This window comes from Oncorhynchus mykiss, chromosome 29 (genome assembly GCF_057628025.1).
Source record: "Oncorhynchus mykiss isolate SJ-2025 chromosome 29, ASM5762802v1, whole genome shotgun sequence".
In the NCBI taxonomy this organism is placed as follows: Eukaryota; Metazoa; Chordata; class Actinopteri; order Salmoniformes; family Salmonidae; genus Oncorhynchus; species Oncorhynchus mykiss.
In genome coordinates, this window is record NC_143050.1 from 46,565,508 (window position 1) to 46,592,955 (window position 27,448).

General features: G+C 43.4%; 1 protein-coding gene across 1 annotated transcript in view; it reads right to left on the reverse strand.

Moving 5' to 3' along the window:
* The window catches only part of LOC110509531 (DENN domain-containing protein 1A-like), a 101,103-nt gene extending 74,400 nt beyond the window's left edge, over positions 1–26,703 (reverse strand). The window contains exons 1-2 of the mRNA XM_090227341.1: positions 26,551–26,703; positions 16,699–16,763 (exon numbers count right to left, since the gene is read on the reverse strand). Coding sequence (XP_090083467.1) covers positions 16,699–16,763; positions 26,551–26,567 — 82 coding nt within the window. The 5' untranslated portion in view covers positions 26,568–26,703. The remainder of the gene's footprint in view (positions 1–16,698; positions 16,764–26,550) is intronic.
* Between the last annotated feature and the right edge of the window lie 745 nt (positions 26,704–27,448).

A 27,448-nucleotide genomic window follows, 5' to 3' on the forward strand; every position in this document is an offset into this window, starting at 1 on the left:
ACGTTAGCGACGCTGCTGAGAACAACGTTAGCGAAGCTGCTGAGAACAACGTTAGGGATGCTGAGAACAACGTTAGGGATGCTGAGAGCAACGTTAGCGGAGCTGCTGAGAACAACGTTAGCGACGCTGCTGAGAACAACGTTAGCGAAGCTGCTGAGAACAACGTTAGCGAAGATGCTGAGAATAACGTTAGCGACGCTGCTGAGAACAACGTTAGCAACGCTGCTGAGAACAACGTTAGGGATGCTGAGAAAAACGTTAGGGATGCTGAGAACAACGTTAGCGACGCTGCTGAGAATAACGTTAGCAACGCTGCTGAGAACAACGTTAGAGATGCTGAGAACAACGTTAGGGATGCTGAGAACAACGTTAGCGAAGCTGCCGAGAACAACGTTAGGGATGCTGAGAACAACGTTAGCGGAGCTGCTGAGAACAACGTTAGCGACGCTGCTGAGAATAACGTTAGCAACGCTGCTGAGAACAACGTTAGGGATGCTGAGAACAACGTTAGGGATGCTGAGAACAACGTTAGCGACGCTGCTGAGAATAACGTTAGCGACGCTGCTGAGAATAACGTTAGGGATGCTGAGAACAACGTTAGGGATGCTGAGAACAACGTTAGCGACGCTGCTGAGAATAACGTTAGCGACGCTGCTGAGAACAACGTTAGGGATGCTGAGAACAACGTTAGGGATGCTGAGAACAACGTTAGGGATGCTGAGAGCAACGTTAGCAGAGCTGCTGAGAACAACGTTAGGGATGCTGAGAACAACGTTAGGGATGCTGAGAACAACGTTAGCGAAGCTGCTGAGAACAACGTTAGCGGAGCTGCTGAGAACAACGTTAGCGACGCTGCTGAGAACAACGTTAGCGAAGCTGCTGAGAACAACGTTAGGGATGCTGAGAACAACGTTAGCGGAGCTGCTGAGAACAACGTTAGCAGAGCTGCTGAGAATAACGTTAGCGACGCTGCTGAGAATAACGTTAGCAACGCTGCTGAGAACAACGTTAGAGATGCTGAGAAAAACGTTAGGGATGCTGAGAACAACGTTAGCGACGCTGCTGAGAATAACGTTAGCGACGCTGCTGAAAATAACGTTAGGGATGCTGAGAACAACGTTAGGGATGCTGAGAACAAAGTTAGCGACGCTGCTGAGAATAACGTTAGCAGAGCTGCTGAGAATAACGTTAGCGGAGCTGCTGAGAACAACGTTATCGACGCTGCTGAGAACAACGTTAGCAGAGCTGCTGAGAATAACGTTAGCGACGCTGCTGAGAATAACGTTATCGACGCTGCTGAGAACAACGTTAGCGGAGCTGCTGAGAACAACGTTAGCGACGCTGCTGAGAACAACGTTAGCGACGCTGCTGAGAATAACGTTAGCGGAGCTGCTGAGAATAACGTTAGCAGAGCTGCTGAGAATAACGTTAGCGACGCTGCTGAGAATAACGTTTTCGACGCTGCTGAGAACAACGTTAGCGGAGCTGCTGAGAACAACGTTAGGGATGCTGAGAACAACGTTAGCGACGCTGCTGAGAACAACGTTAGCGACGCTGCTGAGAATAACGTTAGGGATGCTGAGAACAACGTTAGGGATGCTGAGAACAACGTTAGCGGAGCTGCTGAGAACAACATTAGCAGAGCTGCTGAGAATAACGTTAGCGGAGCTGCTGAGAACAACGTTAGCGACGCTGCTGAGAATAACGTTATCGACGCTGCTGAGAAATTCGTTAGCGAAGCTGCTGAGAACAACGTTAGGGATGCTGCTGAGAACGTTAGGGATGCTGCTGAGAAAAACGTTAGCGGCGCTGTTGAGAACAACGTTAGGGATGCTGGGAAAAACGTTAGGGATGCTGAGAACAACGTTAGCGACGCTGCTGAGAATAACGTTAGCGGAGCTGCTGAGAACAACGTTAGGGATGCTGAGAAAAACGTTAGGGATGCTGAGAACAACGTTAGCGACGCTGCTGAGAATAACGTTAGCGGAGCTGCTGAGAACAACGTTAGCGAAGCTGCTGAGAACAACGTTAGCGACGCTGCTGAGAATAACGTTAGCGGAGCTGCTGAGAATAACGTTAGCGACGCTGCTGAGAACAACGTTAGGGATGCTGAGAACAACGTTAGCGGAGCTGCTGAGAATAACGTTAGCGGAGCTGCTGAGAATAACGTTAGCGGAGCTGCTGAGAACAACGTTAGGGATGCTGAGAACAACGTTAGCGACGCTGCTGAGAACAACGTTAGCGACGCTGCTGAGAACAACGTTAGCGACGCTGCTGAGAATAACGTTAGCAAAGCTGCTGAGAATAACGTTAGCGGAACTGCTGAGAACAACGTTAGCGGAGCTGCTGAGAATAACGTTAGCGACGCTGCCGAGAACAACGTTAGCGGAGCTGCCAGGAATAACGTTAGCGGAGCTGCTGAGAACAACGTTATCGAAGCTTCCGAGAACAACGTTAGCGACGCTGCTGAGAACAACGTTAGCGACGCTGCTGAGAACAACTTTAGCGGAGCTGCTGAGAATAACGTTAGCGGAGCTGCTGAGAATAACGTTAGCGGAGCTGCTGAGAACAACGTTAGGGATGCTGAGTACAACGTTAGCGGAGCTGCTGAGAATAACGTTAGCGGAGCTGCTGAGAACAACGTTAGCGACGCTGCTGAGAACAACGTTAGCGACGCTAATGAGAATAACGTTAGCGGAGCTGCTGAGAACAACGTTAGGGATGCTGAGAACAACGTTAGCAGAGCTGCTGAGAATAACGTTAGCGACGCTGCTGAGAATAACGTTATCGACGCTGCTGAGAACAACGTTAGCGGAGCTGCTGAGAACAACGTTAGGGATGCTGAGAACAACGTTAGCGACGCTGCTGAGAACAACGTTAGCGACGCTGCTGAGAATAACGTTAGGGATGCTGAGAACAACGTTAGGGATGCTGAGAACAACGTTAGCGGAGCTGCTGAGAACAACATTAGCAGAGCTGCTGAGAATAACGTTAGCGGAGCTGCTGAGAACAACGTTATCGACGCTGCTGAGAAATTCGTTAGCGAAGCTGCTGAGAACAACGTTAGGGATGCTGCTGAGAACGTTAGGGATGCTGCTGAGAAAAACGTTAGCGGCGCTGTTGAGAACAACGTTAGGGATGCTGGGAAAAACGTTAGGGATGCTGAGAACAACGTTAGCGACGCTGCTGAGAATAACGTTAGCGGAGCTGCTGAGAACAACGTTAGGGATGCTGAGAAAAACGTTAGGGATGCTGAGAACAACGTTAGCGACGCTGCTGAGAATAACGTTAGCGGAGCTGCTGAGAACAACGTTAGCGAAGCTGCTGAGAACAACGTTAGCGACGCTGCTGAGAATAACGTTAGCGGAGCTGCTGAGAATAACGTTAGCGACGCTGCTGAGAACAACGTTAGGGATGCTGAGAACAACGTTAGCGGAGCTGCTGAGAATAACGTTAGCGGAGCTGCTGAGAATAACGTTAGCGGAGCTGCTGAGAACAACGTTAGCGAAGCTTCCGAGAACAACGCTAGCGAAGCTTCCGAGAACAACGTTAGCGACACTGCTGAGAACAACGTTAGGGATGCTGAGAACAACGTTAGCGACGCTGCTGAGAACAACGTTAGCGACGCTGCTGAGAACAACGTTAGCGACGCTGCTGAGAACAACGTTAGCGACGCTGCTGAGAATAAAGTTAGCAAAGCTGCTGAGAATAACGTTAGCGGAACTGCTGAGAACAACGTTAGTGAAGCTTCCGAGAACAACGTTAGCGACGCTGCTGAGAACAACGTTAGCGGAGCTGCTGAGAATAACGTTAGCGACGCTGCCGAGAACAACGTTAGCGGAGCTGCCAGGAATAACGTTAGCGGAGCTGCTGAGAACAACGTTATCGAAGCTTCCGAGAACAACGTTAGCGACGCTGCTGAGAACAACGTTAGCGACGCTGCTGAGAACAACTTTAGCGGAGCTGCTGAGAATAACGTTAGCGGAGCTGCTGAGAATAACGTTAGCGGAGCTGCTGAGAACAACGTTAGGGATGCTGAGAACAACGTTAGCGGAGCTGCTGAGAATAACGTTAGCGGAGCTGCTGAGAACAACGTTAGCGACGCTGCTGAGAACAACGTTAGCGACGCTGCTGAGAATAACGTTAGCGGAGCTGCTGAGAACAACGTTAGGGATGCTGAGAACAACGTTAGCGAAGCTGCTGAGAACAACGTTAGCGGAGCTGCTGAGAACAACGTTAGCGACGCTGCTGAGAACAACGTTAGCGAAGCTGCTGAGAACAACGTTAGGGTTGCTGAGAACAACGTTAGCGGAGCTGCTGAGAACAACATTAGCAGAGCTGCTGAGAATAACGTTAGCGGAGCTGCTGAGAACAACGTTAGGGATGATGCTGAGAACAACGTTAGCGGAGCTGCTGAGAACAACGTTAGGGATGCTGAGAACAACGTTAGGGATGCTGAGAGCAACGTTAGCAGAGCTGCTGAGAACAACGTTAGGGATGCTGAGAACAACGTTAGGGATGCTGAGAACAACGTTAGCGACGCTGCTGAGAACAACGTTAGCGAAGCTGCTGAGAACAACGTTAGCGAAGCTACTGAGAACAACGTTAGCGGAGCTGCTGAGAACAACGTTAGCGACGCTGCTGAGAACAACGTTAGCGAAGCTGCTGAGAACAACGTTAGGGATGCTGAGAACAACGTTAGCGGAGCTGCTGAGAACAACGTTAGCAGAGCTGCTGAGAATAACGTTAGCGACGCTGCTGAGAATAACGTTAGCAACGCTGCTGAGAACAACGTTAGAGATGCTGAGAACAACGTTAGGGATGCTGAGAACAACGTTAGCGACGCTGCTGAGAATAACGTTAGCGACGCTGCTGAGAATAACGTTAGGGATGCTGAGAACAACGTTAGGGATGCTGAGAACAACGTTAGCGACGCTGCTGAGAATAATGTTAGCAGAGCTGCTGAGAATAACGTTAGCGAAGCTGCTGAGAACAACGTTATCGACGCTGCTGAGAACAACGTTAGCGACGCTGCTGAGAATAACGTTATCGACGCTGCTGAGAATAACGTTAGGGATGCTGAGAGCAACGTTAGCGACGCTGCTGAGAATAACGTTAGGGATGCTGAGAGCAACGTTAGCGACGCTGCTGAGAATAACGTTAGGGATGCTGAGAACAACGTTAGGGATGCTGAGAACAACGTTAGCGACGCTGCTGAGAATAACGTTAGCAGAGCTGCTGAGAATAACGTTAGCGACGCTGCTGAGAATAACGTTATCGACGCTGCTGAGAACAACGTTAGCGGAGCTGCTGAGAACAACGTTAGGGATGCTGAGAACAACGTTAGCGACGCTGCTGAGAACAACGTTAGCGACGCTGCTGAGAATAACGTTAGGGATGCTGAGAACAACGTTAGGGATGCTGAGAACAACGTTAGCGGAGCTGCTGAGAACAACATTAGCAGAGCTGCTGAGAATAACGTTAGCGGAGCTGCTGAGAACAACGTTAGCGACGCTGCTGAGAATAACGTTATCGACGCTGCTGAGAAATTCGTTAGCGAAGCTGCTGAGAACAACGTTAGGGATGCTGCTGAGAACGTTAGGGATGCTGCTGAGAAAAACGTTAGCGGCGCTGTTGAGAACAACGTTAGCGACGCTGCTGAAAACAACGTTAGCGACGCTGCTGAGAACAACGTTAGGGATGCTGGGAAAAACGTTAGGGATGCTGAGAACAACGTTAGCGACGCTGCTGAGAATAACGTTAGCGGAGCTGCTGAGAACAACGTTAGGGATGCTGAGAAAAACGTTAGGGATGCTGAGAACAACGTTAGCGACGCTGCTGAGAATAACGTTAGCGGAGCTGCTGAGAACAACGTTAGCGAAGCTGCTGAGAACAACGTTAGCGACGCTGCTGAGAATAACGTTAGCGGAGCTGCTGAGAATAACGTTAGCGACGCTGCTGAGAACAACGTTAGGGATGCTGAGAACAACGTTAGCGGAGCTGCTGAGAATAACGTTAGCGGAGCTGCTGAGAATAACGTTAGCGGAGCTGCTGAGAACAACGTTAGCGAAGCTTCCGAGAACAACGCTAGCGAAGCTTCCGAGAACAACGTTAGCGACACTGCTGAGAACAACGTTAGGGATGCTGAGAACAACGTTAGCGACGCTGCTGAGAACAACGTTAGCGACGCTGCTGAGAACAACGTTAGCGACGCTGCTGAGAATAACGTTAGCAAAGCTGCTGAGAATAACGTTAGCGGAACTGCTGAGAACAACGTTAGTGAAGCTTCCGAGAACAACGTTAGCGACGCTGCTGAGAACAACGTTAGCGGAGCTGCTGAGAATAACGTTAGCGACGCTGCCGAGAACAACGTTAGCGGAGCTGCCAGGAATAACGTTAGCGGAGCTGCTGAGAACAACGTTATCGAAGCTTCCGAGAACAACGTTAGCGACGCTGCTGAGAACAACGTTAGCGACGCTGCTGAGAACAACTTTAGCGGAGCTGCTGAGAATAACGTTAGCGGAGCTGCTGAGAATAACGTTAGCGGAGCTGCTGAGAACAACGTTAGGGATGCTGAGAACAACGTTAGCGGAGCTGCTGAGAATAACGTTAGCGGAGCTGCTGAGAACAACGTTAGCGAAGCTGCTGAGAACAACGTTAGCGACGCTGCTGAGAATAACGTTAGCGGAGCTGCTGAGAACAACGTTAGGGATGCTGAGAACAACGTTAGCGAAGCTGCTGAGAACAACGTTAGGGATGCTGAGAATAACGTTAGCGGAGCTGCTGAGAACAACGTTAGCGACGCTGCTGAGAACAACGTTAGCGACGCTGCTGAGAATAATGTTAGCGGAGCTGCTGAGAACAACGTTAGGGATGCTGAGAACAACGTTAGCGAAGCTGCTGAGAACAACGTTAGCGGAGCTGCTGAGAACAACGTTAGCGACGCTGCTGAGAACAACGTTAGCGAAGCTGCTGAGAACAACGTTAGGGATGCTGAGAACAACGTTAGCGGAGCTGCTGAGAACAACATTAGCAGAGCTGCTGAGAATAACGTTAGCGGAGCTGCTGAGAACAACGTTAGGGATGATGCTGAGAACAACGTTAGCGGAGCTGCTGAGAACAACGTTAGGGATGCTGAGAACAACGTTAGGGATGCTGAGAGCAACGTTAGCAGAGCTGCTGAGAACAACGTTAGGGATGCTGAGAACAACGTTAGGGATGCTGAGAACAACGTTAGCAGAGCTGCTGAGAACAACATTAGCAGAGCTGCTGAGAATAACGTTAGCGGAGCTGCTGAGAACAACGTTAGGGATGATGCTGAGAACAACGTTAGCGGAGCTGCTGAGAACAACGTTAGCGGAGCTGCTGAGAACAACGTTAGCGGAGCTGCTGAGAACAACGTTAGCGAAGCTGCTGAGAACAACGTTAGGGATGCTGAGAGCAACGTTAGCGACGCTGCTGAGAACAACGTTAGGGATGCTGAGAGCAACGTTAGCGACGCTGCTGAGAACAACGTTAGCGAGACCCCCGCTGTCACTTTAACATCCACTGTAGCCGGCGGAGGGAGAAGATATAGATTCAATGCCAATTGGCTCAAAATGTTCCCATGGCTAGAGTTTGAAAACAACATCATGTTCTGCAAATATTGTAGAGGGCAAAGATAGGAGGGCAACTCGTCCTTCATGTCAGGAAACCCACATCTGAAAAGAGATAACATCTCGCAGCGGCAGAGATCTGTACCTGTTGAGACAGGAGACACCATAAAGCACGGTGTCAGCAGCCTTGAGGAAGCAAGTGCTGCTGTCTGAGGAGGAAAAGAGGCAGCTGAAAATAAAGATAAACATTGCATACTTCCTTGCGAAAGAAGAAGAACCTTTCGTCAAATTTGGGCCGATTATCAGACTCCACCACAAAAACGGAGTTCACATTAATCCCACATATGACAATGATGTAAGATATGCGGGGATGATTAGTCAGGTTTCTGACATGAGAAAGAGCCTGTCAGTGAAGCTGAAAGCCGATAATTATCTTGCCGTTGTAATAGACGGAGACACTGATATATCCAACACCGAATGCGAGATTGTCTACGTGCGCTTGTTGGAGGATGGGAAGCCAGTCAATCTCCTGGTCGGACAACAGACCCTTGAGCACTTGTGTCAAGTTTAATTATTATTCGTAATGGAGATAGAATTTAGCTTGTCAGGAATACTTTTGTATAATTGTTATTTTATGTTGTCATTCGAAGTGTTTTGGATGAAACCAAGGCTACATTTCGTGCTGTTTGCCAAGAGGAGGATGGAGGGTCATGGATGAAGAAGTTCATCTCCTTCAGGGGCAGATGGTGCCTCCATGGGGAAGTGATTGCCCACCTGAGAGAAGCAGGGAGGCATATAAATCACAATCCACTGTATGCCACATAGGTTTGTAACTGATAAATTATCTATGATTTAGTTTTATTTGCTAGCAGAGAATGTTAAACAATACTGTGTGTTATTTCTGTTAAAGGGAATAACACTGAAGGGGAATCTGAAAGGCGTCACGGACCTCACCAATCCCCAGCTGAAACAGAACATGGAGGCAGCCATCAACATCAGCGTGGATGATCTCAAAGCCAGGTTTGGTGGTTTGCTGAAGGATGAGGGTGTCCAGACCGGATACTAGAGGTCGACCGATTATGATTTTTCAACGCCGATACCGATACCGATTATTGGAGGACCAAAAAAAGCCGACACCGATTAATAGGCCGATTATTTTTTTACATTTTTTTTTTAATAATGACAATTACAACAATACTGAATTAACACTTATTTTAACTTAATATAAAACATAAATAAAATCAATTTAGCCTCAAATAAATAATGAAACATGTTCAACTTGGTTTGAATAATTTAATAATAATGCAAAAACAAAGTGTTGGAGAAGAAAGTAATATGTGCCATGTAAAAATGTGTGCCATGTAAAAAAGCTAACGTTTCAGTTCCTTTCTCAGAACATGAGAACATATGAAAGAACATATTAAAGTTGGGGGTTCCTTTTAACATGAGACTTCAATATTCCAAGGTATGAGGTTTTAGGTTGTAGTTAATATAGTATTTATAGGACTATTTCTCTCTATACCATTTGTATTTCATATACCTTTGACTATTGGATGTTCTTATAGGCACTATAGTATTGCCAGTGTAACAGTTTAGCTTCTGTCCCCCTCCTTGCCCCTACCTGGGCTCGAACCAGGAACACATTGACAACATTGCAGCGCAAGGGGAATAAATACTCCAAATCTAAAAGCGAGTGACGTTTGAAACAGTATTAGCGCACACCCAGCTAACTAGCTAGCCATTTCACATTGGTTACACCAGCCATTAGGCTGATAGGCTTGAAGTCATAAACAGTGCTGTGCTTGTGAAGAGCTGCTGGTAAAACGCACGAAAGTGCTGTTTGAATGAATGATTAAGGGCCTGCTGCTGCTCAGTCAGACTGCTCTATCAAATCAGACTTAATTATAACATAATAACACACGAGCCTTTGGTCATTAATATGATCGAATCCGGAAAATATCATTTCGAAAACAAAACGTTTATTTATTATTTCAGTGAAATACGGAACCTTTCGGTATTTTATCTAACGGGTGGCATCCCTAAATCTAAATATTCTTGTTACATTGCACAACCTTCAATGTATGTCATAATTACGTAAAATTCTGGCAAATTAGTTGGCAATGAGCCAGGCAGCCCAAACTGGTGCAACATGGCTGCAACATGGCTGCAATCCAGAATGAGTTGCAGGGGCTGAAAATTCTGGTCAGCCACAAGTCCTACAGTGGCCTGTGGGAGGCCATGTTGACAAAGGACCCCTACAGGCACGATTAGAAGGTAGACTAACAGTCCTGAGTGGTTATGTATGGTATCCGTCTACGGTTGGGTTTGATAAATTAATGGTAAGAGTTTAAATGAAATTGAACATACTGGAGTTGGTGCAGCTTATGATGGTGCTGCCCATTTTAGCCGCACAGTGTCAGCGAGGCTTCTCTGCGCAGAACCGGATTAAGAACTAGACAAGAAGCCGCCGAAGACCTGATGAGGATCAGCCTGGAGGGGCCTTCTGTCGAGGAGTTGGATCCCACTCCTGCCGTGGACCGCTGGCTGACCTCTAAGCGTGCCAGACGCCCAACATACAAAAGCAGCTGGACAACTGATATCCTTTGCGTCTAGAAGGGTCAATGTGTGATTTTGGTGGTATGTGCTGTCGCACAGATGTGTGTCCCGTAAACTGTTTGTTAATAAACTCTGTGTTACTTGAACATTTTTCACTGTGCTCCTACATTTTTTAATTTAGGAGCACATGTACTCCTTGGGAAAAAGATAGCATAGAGCCCTGAGTTCTTGTGTGTATTTTCAATATGAAGTACATCAGGACTTGTGTGTATTTTCAATATGAAGTACATCAGGACTTGCCAGACAGTGACATTGAAGTGAGTGACACGTCAGTAGCCTACCGAATTGCATCGGTAAGAGAGCTGTTCATTCGGCTCGATAATTTGCATACTAGTAGGCTTTTTAGCGATTATCTGCAGATAATTTACCAAAACATTTTTAGATGGTGAATCCTCTTCACTGCAGGAACAATAGGTAGGCTAGTGGAGAGAGAGCCCCACTCTGGTCCAAAAATATGATACAAGAAAGCAGAATTAATTGTTTTAAAAGCTAATGACATTGCTATACATTGCTATGAGTAGTCAACGGCTGCTTTCTGTGTAGCAAAACCCATGTTTAACATCTGCTTCATTCTTTATTCCTACCTGTATTGCAGAAAGCTGAGAAAATGTCTCTAAAAAGGAAGCTTGAAGCCAGCACACTCTTACAGGATTATTTTAAGTGTTTCCTATCATCTTGTACAACAGCTGAAGAAACTAACACTGTAAAAGTGTGAAAAAATGTGATCAGTGTTATTTCCTGATAGTTGCTGGTTGAAAATACAATCTAGCATAAGGATGTACTACAGTCCACCAAAATATAACTTGTCTTAACCCGGAGGGGCAAGTCCCCCAGGAACCCCCAGCCCAGGGGAGCCTGGCTTGCTACTTTTCTATTTGGCTGGCTACTCCATGTGCTTTTGTAAAACACTGACACACATTTTAACACCTGATACATCCACCAACCCTAACCCAACCCTAACCCTAACCCTAACCCTAACACCAACCCACAACCACAGACTAACATATTTAACCTGTATTAAACTAGGCAAGTTAGTTAAGAACAAATTATTATTTACAATGACGGCCGGGCCAATTGTGCACCGCCCTATGGGGCTCCCAATCACGGCCGGTTGTGATACAGCCTGGATTCAAACCAGGGTGCCTGCAGCGCCTTAGACCGCTGCTTCACCTGGGAGCCCATACCCAATACACTCACCAAAAACACACACACAGTCCATTAAAAGCACTGTTGCTGTCAGTCAGAGGTTTGTCCCTCCCTCTGGGTCCCTGAGTACAATGGAACAGCTGTGTGTAAACTGATACAGTAAACACAAGTTGCCGTGCTGCACGCCACCACACTGACTTGGTGGCAGGGACATCTTTCTCATGGCCACGCCTATTACTGAACACACACAGAAACACTAACATGCATATACACACTGCTGATGCATCCCTAGGTCACGAGCAATGCTAGCCTACCATCGCTACAGGTTTAAGCTATGCAAGAGTCTTGTGACCTCATGTCACTTTCTCTAACTTTCTCTTTCAGCAGCATTTTAAGAAACGCATGATAATTTTGCCATTTGAATCACGTGTAACTTTAGCTGACATGTAGCCTTTGTAGCCAAAGACAGACTACACCCACAATGAGTATGTTTACATGCACACTAATTATGGCAGTGGGTTAAGTATGGCATTAGTCATGTAAACACCTTTCTCTGCTTATCTTAATCAGCGTCAGGTCTTAATCGAAGCAAGCAGACGCCGATTAAATCACCTGGTTTTCTGAGCAATCTTTTTTGAATTAATTTGACATGTAAACACCTTAATCAGAGTTCCAGCTGTGTATTTGATCCGTGCGTGTGCCAGCACCAGCCGAGTGAGCCTCCCTCTTTAGTGCGAGTGAAGTGTGTTTGGAAAAACTGAAAGTGTGCATCTTAGAATTCATTTTTACATACAAAACGTTATGAAGCTGAGCTCCAAATCAAATAGGCTTCCCAAAAATAACATGGTTGCTGTGGTAGAATGTTTCTTTTGATTCTGCATTTATCATCAGGTAGCCTGATTTCAGATGTGTCCATGTAAACAGGATTATTAGGGAAATCGTTCTTCTAGCAAAGCATGTAAACACTTTAATCTAACTATTACAGGGGTCTTCAACCTTTTGTTATCCCAGGAAACCCCCTTCAGACCTGCCAACCTGGAATCATTTTTATGAGTACCACTTCAGCGTGGCCCCGTGGACCCCATGGCAGCGTGATTGCGACACCCACACTGCCGAAATGACAGGAAAATGCTCCTTTTTTTGCCAAATAATGATGTTGGCCTCAGTAGAAATGGTAGGATATAGACCGTTATTGGTTCTTGATAATTAGCTGCTCTTCAGTAGCTAACTAGAAATACATTTACATGTACAATCAGGGCTCCCCTAGAATTGTCTGACAAGGTGGTGCTGATGTAGACCCTAAGGTTGGGTAGAGGGGAAGTCCGGAAGGGGTCAGTCAACTCCCCCTCAGGAAGTTGGAGCATTTAGCATTTTTGAAAAACCTGTGCCATTTCCTGAAGCCTAGTCTTAAATGATATCAAACATTGTAGCCAACATTGAAGTTTTGTGATTGATCGTAAATTAAATTGAGGTGGTCTCAATGACACTTTCATATTTTTCAAGGTGAAAATTTGGGGGTAATGATTATTCTAATGAAGAGGTGTCTTTACGTAGATAGTCTAGTGAAAATGTAAACAGGCTTCTTCATTTTGTTTGGGGAGAAAATTCAAAATTCAAAATAATTCAATTACTGGATGCAATGTAGTAGTCTATCTTACTGTAGGCTATTTGGATTATCAAACAACTGAACGAGGCCTATATGATCTTGTTTCAGGTCTCCATCCCTGACCTAATCCATCAAGTTAGGTCTGACTATTAGGCTAAAGATTAGAAGGCCTTACATAACTTTCTGTGAAGGATGGTATTAGCGGAGCAGCTCTCTCTGCCATGTATGTTTCCATCCATGCCGCGACACACACTGAACTACCGCAACACTGCACATGTCTCCTTGCTTGTCAATGCGCTTGTGCCTACTACCAGTGAGAGGATCAAAGTGTTGACTAAACGATGTAGCTAACTACAATCGTTGTAATGACACCTTGGCTAAGGAGCTAACTACACAATAAGTGTTTGTGTATGACTAGAGCTGTGGCGGTGACCGCATTACCGCCACACCGGTGGTCGAATCATGAAGGCTACACATGACCGTTGAGTCACGGTAATTAGGCTTCTCCAAGCTCTGCTGCTGCTGATGGTCATTAGTAGCCTATCAAACTTGCTAACTGCCTGTTAATCAGCACTCTATTCTCTCTCTAATCCCACTTACATCAATACAAATGTAATCAAAAATCGAATTACTTTGTGTGAGCCCATGAGTTCATGTTGCACAACATTTCTATAGGCTATGCAATTGCAGGAGAAAACAGAGTGATGGCCGCTAATAAAAATAGGAGGATCCCATCAGCTTTCTATAGGCTAGGCCTGCTATATTGATTTCTCAACTTTCATAATATTAAGCACATTGCTTGTATTTACAACAGGAGTATAGCCTACCTGGCTGCCATGACAATAAACCGACGGGAAAAGCGTGCTCCATTCACTATTTTAAGTGCATAGATTATATGTATTTTTTCCTGCTGCCCCTGTTTCGATACAGGTGCATGATAATGGTCCATTATGAATCAAAACAAATGGCACACATATAGTATACAGTGGGGCAAAAAAGTATTTAGTCAGCCACCAATTGTGCAAGTTCTCCCACTTAAAAAGATGAGAAAGGCCTGTAATTTTCATCATATGTACACTTCAACTATGACAGACGAAATGAGAAAAAAAATCCAGAAAATCACATTGTAGGACTTATTGTAGGATTTATTTGCAAATTGGAATATGGAATAAACAAAACATACAGTCAATAATACAGTAGAACAAAAGAAAACAAAAAGTCTATATACAGTGAGTGCAAATTAGGTAAAATGTCTTGTAGGCTATGTGTGGAAGCCAGGAGATGCTAAATGTGTTTGTTAATTAACAGTCAATTACAGTGAGACAGTTAATTGCTTGACAATCACCGACTGAAAAACACATTTTGGAAAATGGATTTGGTAAACAGTTCCTTTTCCTCAACCCTTTTTCCTCACACATCAGTGGTATCAATGGATGAAGTGAAGAGCTGCCATCTAGCTCGAGGGAGGAAAATAGTACCACGACTACGGGTGTGGGCTCCAACTTCAGACGGTTGAGGCAAAAACCACAATGTGCCAACTAGAAGACTATTTTTGCGTATTTTAGGGTCGTTTTGCATAAAATGCGTACAGGTTGGCAGGTCTGCCCCTCCCAGGCAAACCAGGGACCCAGTGATCCCCATCATATTTATTTTTGTACATCTTGTCTTATCTTGTGAATGATAATGGCAAGCAGAAGTAATTAACATTTTAAAATGAATAGATTTGGTCGATAGTTTCTTTATTATTTTGACCTCCCACATTATAATTCGAAGAGGAAGAGTCAACTCTAACATAGCCTATTAGCTAGAACAATAACTCCAAACATTTTCGCTAAGAGCAGCTGTTTGAAGAAAGGTTAGCAAAAATCAATGTCCAAGCTCACCAGCAGCCAGTATCACTTGCCACACAGGTAGCCTAGTCATCGGTGCTCTTTCAAAGCCTATGTCAGATACTCCAGTGACTGTAATTGGCTCAAGTTAGTGTAAATTTCTCAATATTAGGAGTTGAGAAAATAAATAATTAGAGCGATGTTCCTCTATTCTCTTGTTGTTGTTAGCGATATTCATAAAACAAACATTTTATTTTTAACTTTTTTTTTAAACCCCGGTTGAATACCCCTGAACTATTATATAAATCTGACTGTCCACAATAATCATATTATTGTTGATTATTGTGTGCATGTAACCATACTCAATGCTGTGTTGCCAGAACTCGAGACAAGACTCTGAATTAGAAAAGGCTGCCCTATTCCAAAGGGAGACCCGACTGTAAGACCATCTATCATATTACTTGAGTCAGTGGGCGAAAGGGCTCCCCTGACAAAGGATGGGCAGTGTGTGTGTATACGCTAACTAAAGTGGGCGCGAAGGTGCAACTGGTTAGATTCACAAGCAATTGATCAACTGCACTATCCATGGTGCTGAATCTCTGCTAGCCAAGGCCTGTTTGTTTAGCACAGAATCTGATATTCGCAGTGACAGTCACCACAATAATTGAGTTATCATGGAGTAAAAACAGCCACAACCTCCCCAAATTCCCCAATAACCAGGTGCAAGGGGAGAGAAAAGGGCCAAGAAGCTTCCTGACATCTTTCAGTCAAATACACGCTAAAATGAATGTAATTTTCACTAGACCTCACATTTTACCAGTCGACCAACAGTGCATCTTAGGCCTTGTCACGTTCGTCGTATTGATGAGACCAAGGCGCAGCGTGATATGAATACATACTTCCTTTAATAAAGAAAGAACACTAAACAAACTAACAAAATGACCGTGAAGCTATATAAACCGAGTGCTGACAAGCAACTACACATAGACAACAACCCACAAAACCAAAGTGGCAAATGGCAACCTAAATAGGATCCCCAATCAGAGACCAATTCAGGCCACCAAAGACCTACATTACCTAGACATACAAAAAAAACATAGATATACAAAAACCCTAGACAGGAAAAAAACACACATACCCACCCTCGTCACACTCTGACCTGACCAAAATAATACATAAAACATAGATAACTACGGTCAGGGCGTGACAGGCCTCTGCTACATCAACGAAATAGTGTGGTGCCTGAAAGAACTGAAACAAATACTATACAAAAAGAAAAGGGATTCATGTGTACATTTCTCAATTTACAGTGGTATAATCATGTCAGACTTTACCCCCCATTTTTTATATCATTTTAAATAGCACCTTCAGCTAATCTCTTGCAATTTTCTCAGGAAAGAAAATTGGTAGATTCTCAGGAAAATAGTCAACCCTACACAACAACAGCGCAAAATACCATAATCCTCTGAATACTTAGAAAGTTATTTACAGCCAAACATCCCATTTTATGAAGAGTATGAGAAGGCCGGGGAGGCAATAATACACCGTTTCAGAAACACACATGGTGCAATCTCAAATCTGTTTAGACACTAAAGTGATAAGGTCTGTTTGGGAAAGATTATTTTTTTACCACTGTCCCAAACACAATGTCACACTGAGAGGTTGATAGTTCATTCAGTGACATCTTTGGGCCATATTGTTTATTATGCCACCAATCTTGCTTGCATTTTGGATTTCTGAATGGATAGCATTTACTGTATATGGCCTCAATGGGCAAAAACGTTCAAATCAAATTTAACCAAAACTCTGGCATTGATGTTCAACATCGGTACATTATAGAACGTTGAGTAAATGAGTAAATGATGACTAAATTACTGACATTATGTTACTAGCAGTGGAGACTTACCAGAGCCAGCGGTTCCAGGGTGGGTCATTTCCAGGTACACCTCAAAGGGTGCCTCTGGGTTGTCCCTGAAACAAAGGTCAAAGGTCAGCCTCTCATAGAACAGCACATAAAACGTGTTTCACTGCAATCAAACCTAAATGCTCTTCAATGACAATTGCTTGTTGCAGATGCCACAACAAACTGACCTTTGATAAGATTTCATACAATTTCCAAACTGCAACAGGCAGTGTGTGTGAAAAGTAATGAATAGAAATGTTTTCAAATATTATCAAATGTTTGCTCAACCACAAAACCTCAATTTGAGTACACAGCATGCCTGGTTGCATATACAGTGGGGCAAAAAAGTATTTAGTCAGCCACCAATTGTGCAAGTTCTCCCACTTAAAAAGATGAGAGAGGCCTGTAATTTTCATCATTTTTTATTTATTTTTTTATTTATTTTACCTTTATTTAACCAGGTAGGCAAGTTGAGAACAAGTTCTCATTTACAATTGCGACCTGGCCAAGATAAAGCAAAGCAGTTCGACAGATACAACAACACAGAGTTACACATGGAGTAAAACAAACATACAGTCAATAATAAAGTATAAACAAGTCTATATACAATGTGAGCAAATGAGGTGAGAAGGGAGGTAAAGGCAAAAAAAGGCCTTGGTGGCAAGGTAAATACAATATAGCAAGTAAAACACTGGAATGGTAGTTTTGCAATGGAAGAATGTGCAAAGTAGAAATAAAAATAATGGGGTGCAAAGGAGCAAAATAAATAAATAAATTAAATACAGTTGGGAAAGAGGTAGTTGATAGGGCTAAATTATATGTGGGCTATGTACAGGTGCAGTAATCTGTGAGCTGCTCTGACAGTTGGTGCTTAAAGCTAGTGAGGGAGATAAGTGTTTCCAGTTTCAGAGATTTTTGTAGTTCGTTCCAGTCATTGGCAGCAGAGAACTGGAAAGAGAGGCGGCCAAAGAAAGAATTGGTTTTGGGGGTGATAGGTGATCATAGGTACACTTCAACTATGACAGACAAAATGAGGGGGAAAAAATCCAGAAAATCACATTGTAGGATTTGTAATGAATTTATTTGCAAATTATGGTGGAAAATAAATATTTGGTCACCTACAAACAAGCAAGATATCTGGCTCTCACAGACCTGTAACTTCTTCTTTAAGAGGCTCCTGTGTCCTCCACTCGTTACCTGTATTAATGGCACCTGTTTGAACTTGTTATCAGTATAAAAGACACCTGTCCACAACCTCAAACAGTCACACTCCAAACTCCACTATGGCCAAGACCAAAGAGCTGTCAAAGGACACCAGAAACAAAATTGTAGACCTGCACCAGGCTGGGAAGACTGAATCTGCAATAGGTAAGCAGCTTGGTTTGAAGAAATCAACTGTGGGAGCAATTATTAGGAAATGGAAGACATACAAGACCACTGATAATCTCCCTCGATCTGGTGCTCCACGCAAGATCTCACCCCGTGGGGTCAAAATGATCACAAGAATGGTGAGCAAAAATCCCAGAACCACACGGGGGGACCTAGTGAATGACCTGCAGAGAGCTGGGACCAAAGTAACAAAGCCTACCATCAGTAACACACTACGCCGCCAAGGACTCAAATCCTGCAGTGCCAGACGTGTCCCCCTGCTTAAGCCAGTACATGTACAGGCCCGTCTGAAGTTTGCTAGAGAGCATTTGGATGGTCCAGAAGAAGATTGTGAGAATATCATATGGTCAGATGAAACCAAAATATAACTTTTTGGTAAAAACTCAACACGTCGTGTTTGGAGGACAAAGAATGCTGAGTTGCATCCAAAGAACACAATACCTACTGTGAAGCATGGGGGTGGAAACATCATGCTTTGGGGCTGTTTTTCTGCAAAGGGACCAGGACGACTGATCCGTGTAAAGGAAAGAATGAATAGGGCCGTGTATCGTGAGATTTTGAGTGAAAACCTCCTTCCATCAGCAAGGGCATTGAAGATCAGCATGGGTCAGCATGACAATGATCCCAAACACACCGCCCGGGCAACGAAGGAGTGGCTTCGTAAGAAACATTTCAAGGTACTGGAGTGGCCTAGCCAGTCTCCAGAGCTCAATCCCATCGAAAATCTTTGGAGGGAGTTGAAAGTCCGTGTTGCCCAGCAACAGCCCCAAAACATCACTGCTCTAGAGGAGATCTGCATGGAGGAATGGGCCAAAATACCAGCAACAATGTGTGAAAACCTTGTGAAGACTTACAGAAAACGTTTGACCTCTGTCATTGCCAACAAAGAGTATATAACAAAGTATTGACATAAACTTTTGTTATTGACCAAATACTTATTTTCCACCATAATTTGCAAATAAATTCATAAAAAATCCTACAATGTGATTTCTGGATTATTTTTTTCTCATTTTGTCTGTCATAGTTGAAGTGGTACCTATGATGAAAATTACAGGCCTCTCTCATCTTTTTAAGTGGGAGAACTTGCACAATTGGTGGCTGACTAAATACTTTTTTGCCCCACTGTATGATCATTCAGCAGTTTTCTTACATCTTTCTCTGAATACTACAATGGTAAGGCAATTATATCATAGGCCAATTACTGTCAGCTTCCAGGGTAGTCATTTTCTTCCCCTCCACATTTTAATAGTAGCCATAACCCAGCAAAATAGAAAAAAGGTTTGGCACACCTCTCATTCACATGGTGTGTGACATTATATGGACATAGGACCCTGTAAAAGTGACACTATTGTGACATAACTTTCACAGTGAAGGAAGAAGAGTAAGGGAAGTTTTTTCTTGAACACAAATTGAACATATAGTACAGTAGGCCTACAGGACAAATAAGAGGGGGAAATAGCCTAGGAATAAGTGTACTTTCAGTGATATAATATTTCATAAGAGGCCATAAAATGGTGTTCTGAAAAGCACAGTAAATCTGAAAAACGGATATCTTTGACAGAAAAAAAGGGCATCTGTTGTAAAACGACAGTGGGACACTTTGCATTTCCGTCTTCTGTAACCTCTTTCAACATCTATCCAACATGTTAGCCCAACACATTAGCCCGATACATTTCTGAAATCCTCAAGATGTTTCCTAATTACACAAAAATGACAAATGCTAATATCATATTCACAGGACGCATGACACACGATACACATTTGCGTACAAAGCCAAAACCATATTTTCAGTTTGCGTTTGGTAAACTGGGACACCATTATTCTAGTCCTAATTGTACCCCAATGACAAATCACACTCTTTTTATATTATCATCTTGAAGTTTTCAGAAATCTATCATGTGTTGGTTTAATATGTTGGATAGATGGTTACAGAAGACAGAAATGTAAAAAGTGTCCCACTTTTTCTGAATTTACCCTAGGGCAATTCCACGGTTACGGCATTATATTTTGACTCAGTTTTTTCCACTTTAAAATGTATGCCAAACAAGAACCATTGATTTAAAAGTTTAAGAAACCCCACAACTATATGTACAAAGACTACTTTTAACCATTTCTGCTGAAAAATGTACAAAAAACTATTTTAGTGGAAGAACTGTGCAGATACAAAGTTGGTAATAGTAAAACCTCATCTTTTTATTGCAACCCTGTTTTCAAAAAACTAGTATTAATATATTAAGAATCAAAGATGTAGACAGAAAGAATGGGGTGTTATCACCTTGAGTTTGAACAAATATATTTTGGTTATTGAAATATAGTAAGTGAAGTGGATTTACACCCGGTAACGGAATTAATGTAAAGGAATTACATGTACTACACAGAAATGCATAGTTATGGATATGAACGTTATTCTCATGTTTCACAAGTTTGGACATCACAGCGCAGCACAGCAGAGCACAGTCGAATACAGTGCAGTACAATAGGTCAGGGTGTGACTAGGGGGTGATCTAGTATATCTATGTCTATGTTGGTGCTAATGTGGTTCCCAATTAGAGGCAGCTGTTTATCGTTGCCTCTGATTGGGGATCATATTTAGGTAGTTATTTCCTAACCTGTGTTTTGTGGGATATAGATTGTTTGTTAGTGTGTTTGGGCACTACGTCCTCACGGTCTTTGTAAGTTTTGTTATTTTGTTTTGTTAGTTTCACTTAAATAAATATGTGGAACTATACTCAAGCTGCGCCTTGGTCCGCTCCTTTCCAAGAACGTAACAGAATATCCCGCCAAACAAGGACCAAGCAGCGTGCAACGATGGGAAAAGAAAGTTGGACCTGGGAGGAAATCATGGGAGGACACGAGACCCTTCCTTGGCAGGAGTCGCCAAGGAGCATGGAAGGACAGTGACGACGCCGGGGACCACGGCCACAGAAACCCCAATAATTATTTTGGGGGAGGAGGCACATGGAGCTGGCGGTCGAGCATTGGAGAGTGCCAGAGCCTGTTTGGGAGTCGGAGGAGGAATATGATGAAAGATTCCAGAGAGAGGTGGTAGCGCTGAGAATGCTGCAGCACAGGCGTGCTGAAGAGCGGGACACCAGTCCGGTGCCATTTGCACCGGTTTCACGCATCTGGCCTCCAGTGCGCCTCCGCAGTCCAGTATGTCCTGTGCCTGCTCCTCACGCTCGTCCTGAGGTGCGTGTCACCAGCCTGGCACCACCAGTGCCGGCTCCACGCACCAAGCTTCCGGCGACGGTTCCCGGTTCAGAGCTTCCGGCGACGGTCCACGGTCCGGGAACTTCCTGAGACGGTCCACGGTCCGGGAACCTCCTGAGACGATCCACGGTCCGGGAACCTCCTGAGACGGTCCACGGTCCGGGAACCTCCTGAGACGGTCCACGGTCCGGAAACCTCCTGAGACGATCAACGGTCCGGGAACCTCCTGAGACGGTCAACGGTCCGGGAACCTCCTGAGACGGTCAACGGTCCGGGAACCTCCTGAGACGGTCAACGGTCCGGAACCTCCTGAGACGGTCAACGGTCCGGGAACCTCCTGCGACGGTCAACGGTTCCGAAACCTCCTGCGACGGTCAACGGATCCGAAACCTCCAGCTCCATGGCCGGAGCCTTCCCCTGCGCTGGTGCCCAGTCCAGGCACGGTGTTCAGCCTGGGTCCATGGCTGGATCCGCAAGATGAGCGGGTGCTTCGTCCCGCACCAGAGCCGCCACTGTCACTAGACACTAGACACTAGACACACTAGACACTTTTTTCAGTTTTGCGGTCGGAGTCCGCACCTTTGGGGGGGGGGGGGGGTACTGTCACATCCTGACCATAGAAAGCTTTTACTTTCTATTAACCTCTAGGGTATGTGGGACGCTAGCGTCCCATCTGGCCAACATCCAGTGAGATTGCAGAGCGCCAAATTCAAATACAGAAATGCTCATTATAAAAATTCAGAAAACAAAACATATTTTACATAGGTTTAAAGATTAACTTATTTTTAATCCAACCACGGTGTCAGATTTATAAAATGCTTTTCGGCGAAAGCATACCTAGCCCAGAACATACCTAGCCCAGAACATAGCCCAGTTGACAAATTATTACAAACAGTAACCAGCCAAGCAGAAGCGTTACAAAACTCAGAAATAGAGATAAAATGAATCCCTTACCTTTGATGATCTTCATATGGGGGCACTCAGAAGACATTAATTTACTCAATAAATATTCCTTTTTTTTCGATACTCTCTTTATATCCAAAAACCTGCGTTTTGTTTGCGCGTTTTCTTCAGTAATCCACAAGCTCAAACGCAGTCAAAACAGGCAGAAAAAAATCAAAATTGTATCCGTAAAGTTCATAAAAACATGTTAAACGATGTTTCTATTCCAGCCTCAGGTTGTTTTTAGCCTAAATTATCTATAATATTTCAACCGGGCAATAACGTCGTCAATATAAAAGGTAAACAAGAAATGCACTCTCTCGGGATTGCGCATGAAAAAGCTCTGTGACATGTAAGGGTCCACTCATTCAGACTGGTCTTACTCCCTCATTTATAAGAATACAAGCCTGAAACAATTTCTAAAGACTGTTGACATCTAGTGGAAGGCAAATTGAGTCCTAAGTCAATGGATACTGTAATGGCATTGAATAGAAAACTACGAAACCAACAACAAAAAATACTTCCTGAATGGATTTCTCTCATGTTTTCACCTGCCAAATCAGCTCTGTTATACTCACAGACACTATTGTAACAGTTTTGGAAACTTTAGAGTGTTTTATATCCAAATCTACCAGTTATATGCATATCATATCTTCTGGGCCCGAGTAGCAGGCGGTTTAATTTGAGCATGCTTTTCATCCAAAATTCCGAATGCTGCCCCCTACCCTAGAGAGGTTAAGGTCCTGGAGTGGCCTAGCCAGTCTCCAGACCTTAATCCCATAGAAAATCTGTGGAGGGAGCTGAAGGTTCGAGTTGCCAAACGTCAGCCTCGAAACCTTAATTACTTGGAGAAGATCTGCAAAGAGGAGTGGGACAAAATCCCTCCTGAGATATGTGCAAACCTGGTGGCCAACTACAAGAAACGTCTGACCTCTGATTGCCAACAAGGGTTTTGCCACCAAGTACTAAGTCATGTTTTGCAGAGGTGTCAAATACTTATTTCCCTCATTAAAATGCAAATCAATTTATACCATTTTTTGACATGCGTTTCTCTGGATTTATTTGTTGTTATTCTGTCTCTCACTGTTCAAATAAACCTACCATTAAAATTATAGACTGATCATTTCTTTGTCAGTGGGCAAACGTACAAAATCAGCAGGGGATCAAATACTTTTTTCCCTCACTGTACATTATAAAGTTTAATATTGTTCCACAGTCTTTTCTAGTCTCTGCCTCTTATAAAGAAACTGTCTGAGAGATGTGTGAGTTATTGCAGTCAAATCAGGGTGTCTGTGAGAAAGTGACTAAAGGCTAAAAGAGATTAATAGACACAGAACCCTGCAGGGGTTTGAAAGAGATGAGACTAGTCAGACATACCACTATAAATCAACGTGGGGAGTGGACATTTACTGCTGAGCCTTTAGATAACACTGAAACTATTGTTTGTATAGCTGTGTATGCATGGGCTTGGTCTCATGAGTAGAAGGTAATGACATAGGCAGTGACATCACTAGGAGTTGACTGCAAGCATAATAAAATAACTTGGACCCTTTACTATTTTGCAGTACTTACTCAGAAACATGCGTGCTATGTTCCTGTTGTCAACTTCTGTCTGCAATTGCCTTAAAGATATTGTCTGAATGCTAATTTTACCAATAAGCAAATGCCTGACAAGGAACAAGGAACGAACCCCAACAGATGCAAAATTAGCAGTGTAAACTCTATGGATTTGGAAAGTAAAAGTGCTCCTAAGTAGAATGGATCCCCCTTTTACTGTAACACAGTGTACAGGAAATTGTGTACAGTGCAATATATATGTCCAACATGAAAAACATACTGCATTTTAAGCAGATTGGCCACTTTATAAGGGACGCAAAATGAGCAGCGATGCTGCTGTGGGTGTAAACTCTGAGGGTTTGTAAATTAGATGTGCTCCAGAGTAGAATTGACAACCCTTTTACTGAGACAGTGAATTGTGTACGATGCAATAAGTATGTCCAACATGAAAAACGTACTGAATATCATGCAAAACGAATGGGTTAAATAACAATGGTATTTAAATGTGTTTTCTAAGGTTGATTATTATTATTCATATTGTAATCACTATTATTAGTAACACTAACAGTAGCATTATAATGTTTTGTTATTATTGTTTTTACCATAACTCTGTTAACAATATTGTCAATGCTATAATATTATATTATTAAGGCTATTAACTATTTTCCTTTTTCATATTGTTAAACAGAATTCTAAGTCTGCTAATGTTTCCTAATAAAATCTTACGAATTTCTACCATTTGTATTATTTTTTTACCATCTTCATTGCAAGACTTCTTGAAGGGAAATTGCAGAGGTCATGGCCTTATTCTTGCTAATCCTGGTTATTCTTGCTGGCATCTCATTAGAAGCACAATATAATGCTACCCGTATCCATTTAAGTGATAATGGCCGAGAAGCCGTTGTTTGGAGGATATACTCTTCTCGGGCTGGCAAACCATGCCAATATATCCTCCAAACACTGGCTTTGAAGGCATTATCACTTGTATACAATGTGTTACCAACATGTTCAAATAATGATTGAAATTTTAATTAAAAACGTTATATTGATGAATTATTCATACTATTTCATCCTTCAATAAGATATAGTCCCGACACAAATCTAGAGTTGCTACCCAAGCCAGCTTGTCGTTCATTCTATGGTTCAGTTGCTAGAGATGCAACCCAGTCTTTTTTTGTCTTTTTGATCTGTATCTATGGACGCGACCCAGATGTTCGTTCTAAATGTCCCATTGCCATACTGGCTGGCAAAACATTCTAATCCCTTGCTTGCTAGCTAGACAACTACGGCTAATTCACAGTCATGTCAAAAAGTGCAGCCAGAATAACAGCAAAGTAGCTGTTTAAAGTTGTCTTCTAGTGAGATTTATTTGGATACATCCATAACAATGAGCTAAAGAGGCACGATTTTTTCTGACATAGAAAATGTGCTCTCTACAACAACAGTGTTGTTCAGAGGAGCTAGCCAACAACACAGCTAACATAATCACTTCAAACTGAAGCTGAAAAGACTGCAAACTAACTTCACTTAGTTTCGTTATACCCTCATTCTATTGACATTTCCTTGTATATATCCATAAAAATTATGCCAGCTGATTCATGATTTCGACTGTCTGTCCATCTGGTCCAGACAAATTCATTACTATGGGACAGCTGGAGATAAAATTTGAATATTGAAAGAATGTTGCATTTGTCAGAGAGACAGACAGCAATGTTTATACAAATCTCCGCTGTTTAAAACTAAATGTTAGTCTCAAAGAAATGGTAGATAATCTTTAGCTGCTTTTTATAGTGGATATCTAGTTTATAAATTCATTGGCTGCGCTGATGAGACAGTGGAAGGCACAGTCAGGTGGAACAGAGTAAATAGGCATTTTAAAGTCATAGATTTAGCCAATAACGCACAAGGGGGTGTGGTATACGGCCAATTATACCACGGCTATGGGCTGTTTGTAGGCACGACGCATCAGAGTGCCTGGACAGAGCCCTTAGCCGTGGTATAATGACCATATACATTCTGGTATATTGACCATATATCACAACCCCCGAGGTGCCTTATTGCTATTATGAACTGGATACCCACGTAATTAAAGCAGTAAAAATAAATGTTTTGTCATACTCCTGGTATAAGCTCTGATATACCACAGCTGTCAGCCAATCAACATTCAGAGCTCGAACCACCCAGTTTGTAATGTGGAATAGACACCGGCTGGAATGCGGTTTTAACCAATCAGCATTCAGGATTAGACCCATCCCTTCATTCAGTAATTGATGACAAGTGATACAATGTGGCAATAGTAACTAGCAACATTGTTATAATCGTGTAGGTAGACTTTCAACACTCTATCAATACGCAAAGGGCGTGTTAATAACACATTGATACATTATTTTCTGATACATTACACTCATTCCATCCACAGAATGTTTGGCCTGTAGCTATATATGTGATGTGAAACCGGGTACCTAATCTAGACCAACCCCGTCTGTCTCCAATGTTTACATGCGCTTCCATACATAGACGTCACACGCGTGTATCCACAGCTGTGTTCTCTGCATACAGTAGTGTGTGAAATTCCCTAATTGATAAGTAAAAACTACTATTTTGCAATAAATTATCGGTGGTAAAGTACACAAGTCATTCTGCCTGTCGCAACAAGTCCGGGCCCTGCACTGCTGATCCTCCCTCTTTAGTCGTGCGAACAATGTAGCCTACTTGCATTTGGGAAGCAAGGAAAGGCAAAACATAAATAACTCTTACTTGATACGGGACCCCATCTTTAATTCTCACAGTGTCCACGTCTAGTGTCAACAATATGCGGCGTTGACCCGTTTTTCGAGGGATATTTTTCTGATAGCTCGTCAGATAGTCCTGGGTACGACATGGTCTCCACGCGCGTATCACGCTAACACCGCAAATTGAACCGTAGGACTTGTAGTTCTGTAAGAGCAAAACATGCACGCCCTGCAACCCCGCTCTGCATCACTATCAACGACATGGACCACAAAGCCAATCTTCGGCTACGTTTGAGTCGCATGATGCGGAGGAGAGGAACGTTTTAATTGAGTCTGTGCTATCTAGAATCCTTGAGACGTCCCTACCCCCATTGAAGTTTAAATGTAAAATGGTTAAGGTTAGGGTGAGCCTACATGCTGACGCGTCCGTCTGGTGACATATAAGAGTAGGGTTAGGGTTTAGGGTAGCCACGTCCCAATAAACCCGAACAGCACTGACCGTTTTAATTGCTACAGTAGAATTAAACGGTGCTAACTAAAAAACTATAAACCAGGTTTCCTTTTTGTGCGAGTAGTCATACCTTCTTTTTTTTATCACTACAGCTGTGATGAAAACAGTACGTTTTGGGCCTGCCATTTTATAAACGCTGACAGATCATTTGTTTGTTTCATATGGTGGGATCATTTTGGAATTAAAATGTATTTTTTGAGAAATGTACTGGCCTATTTTAGTATTTTATTGGGATCCCCATTTGCTACTCTCCTGGGGTCCAAACAGGAAACAAAACAACAAATAACATACATAATACAATACAAAATGCAATGATATATATACAATACAAAATATATACAATGTCTCTTCGCGGTCCATGTAATGCCTTAAGGTGTTATTTTATCTCGTTTTTGAATGTGGTTTTATTACT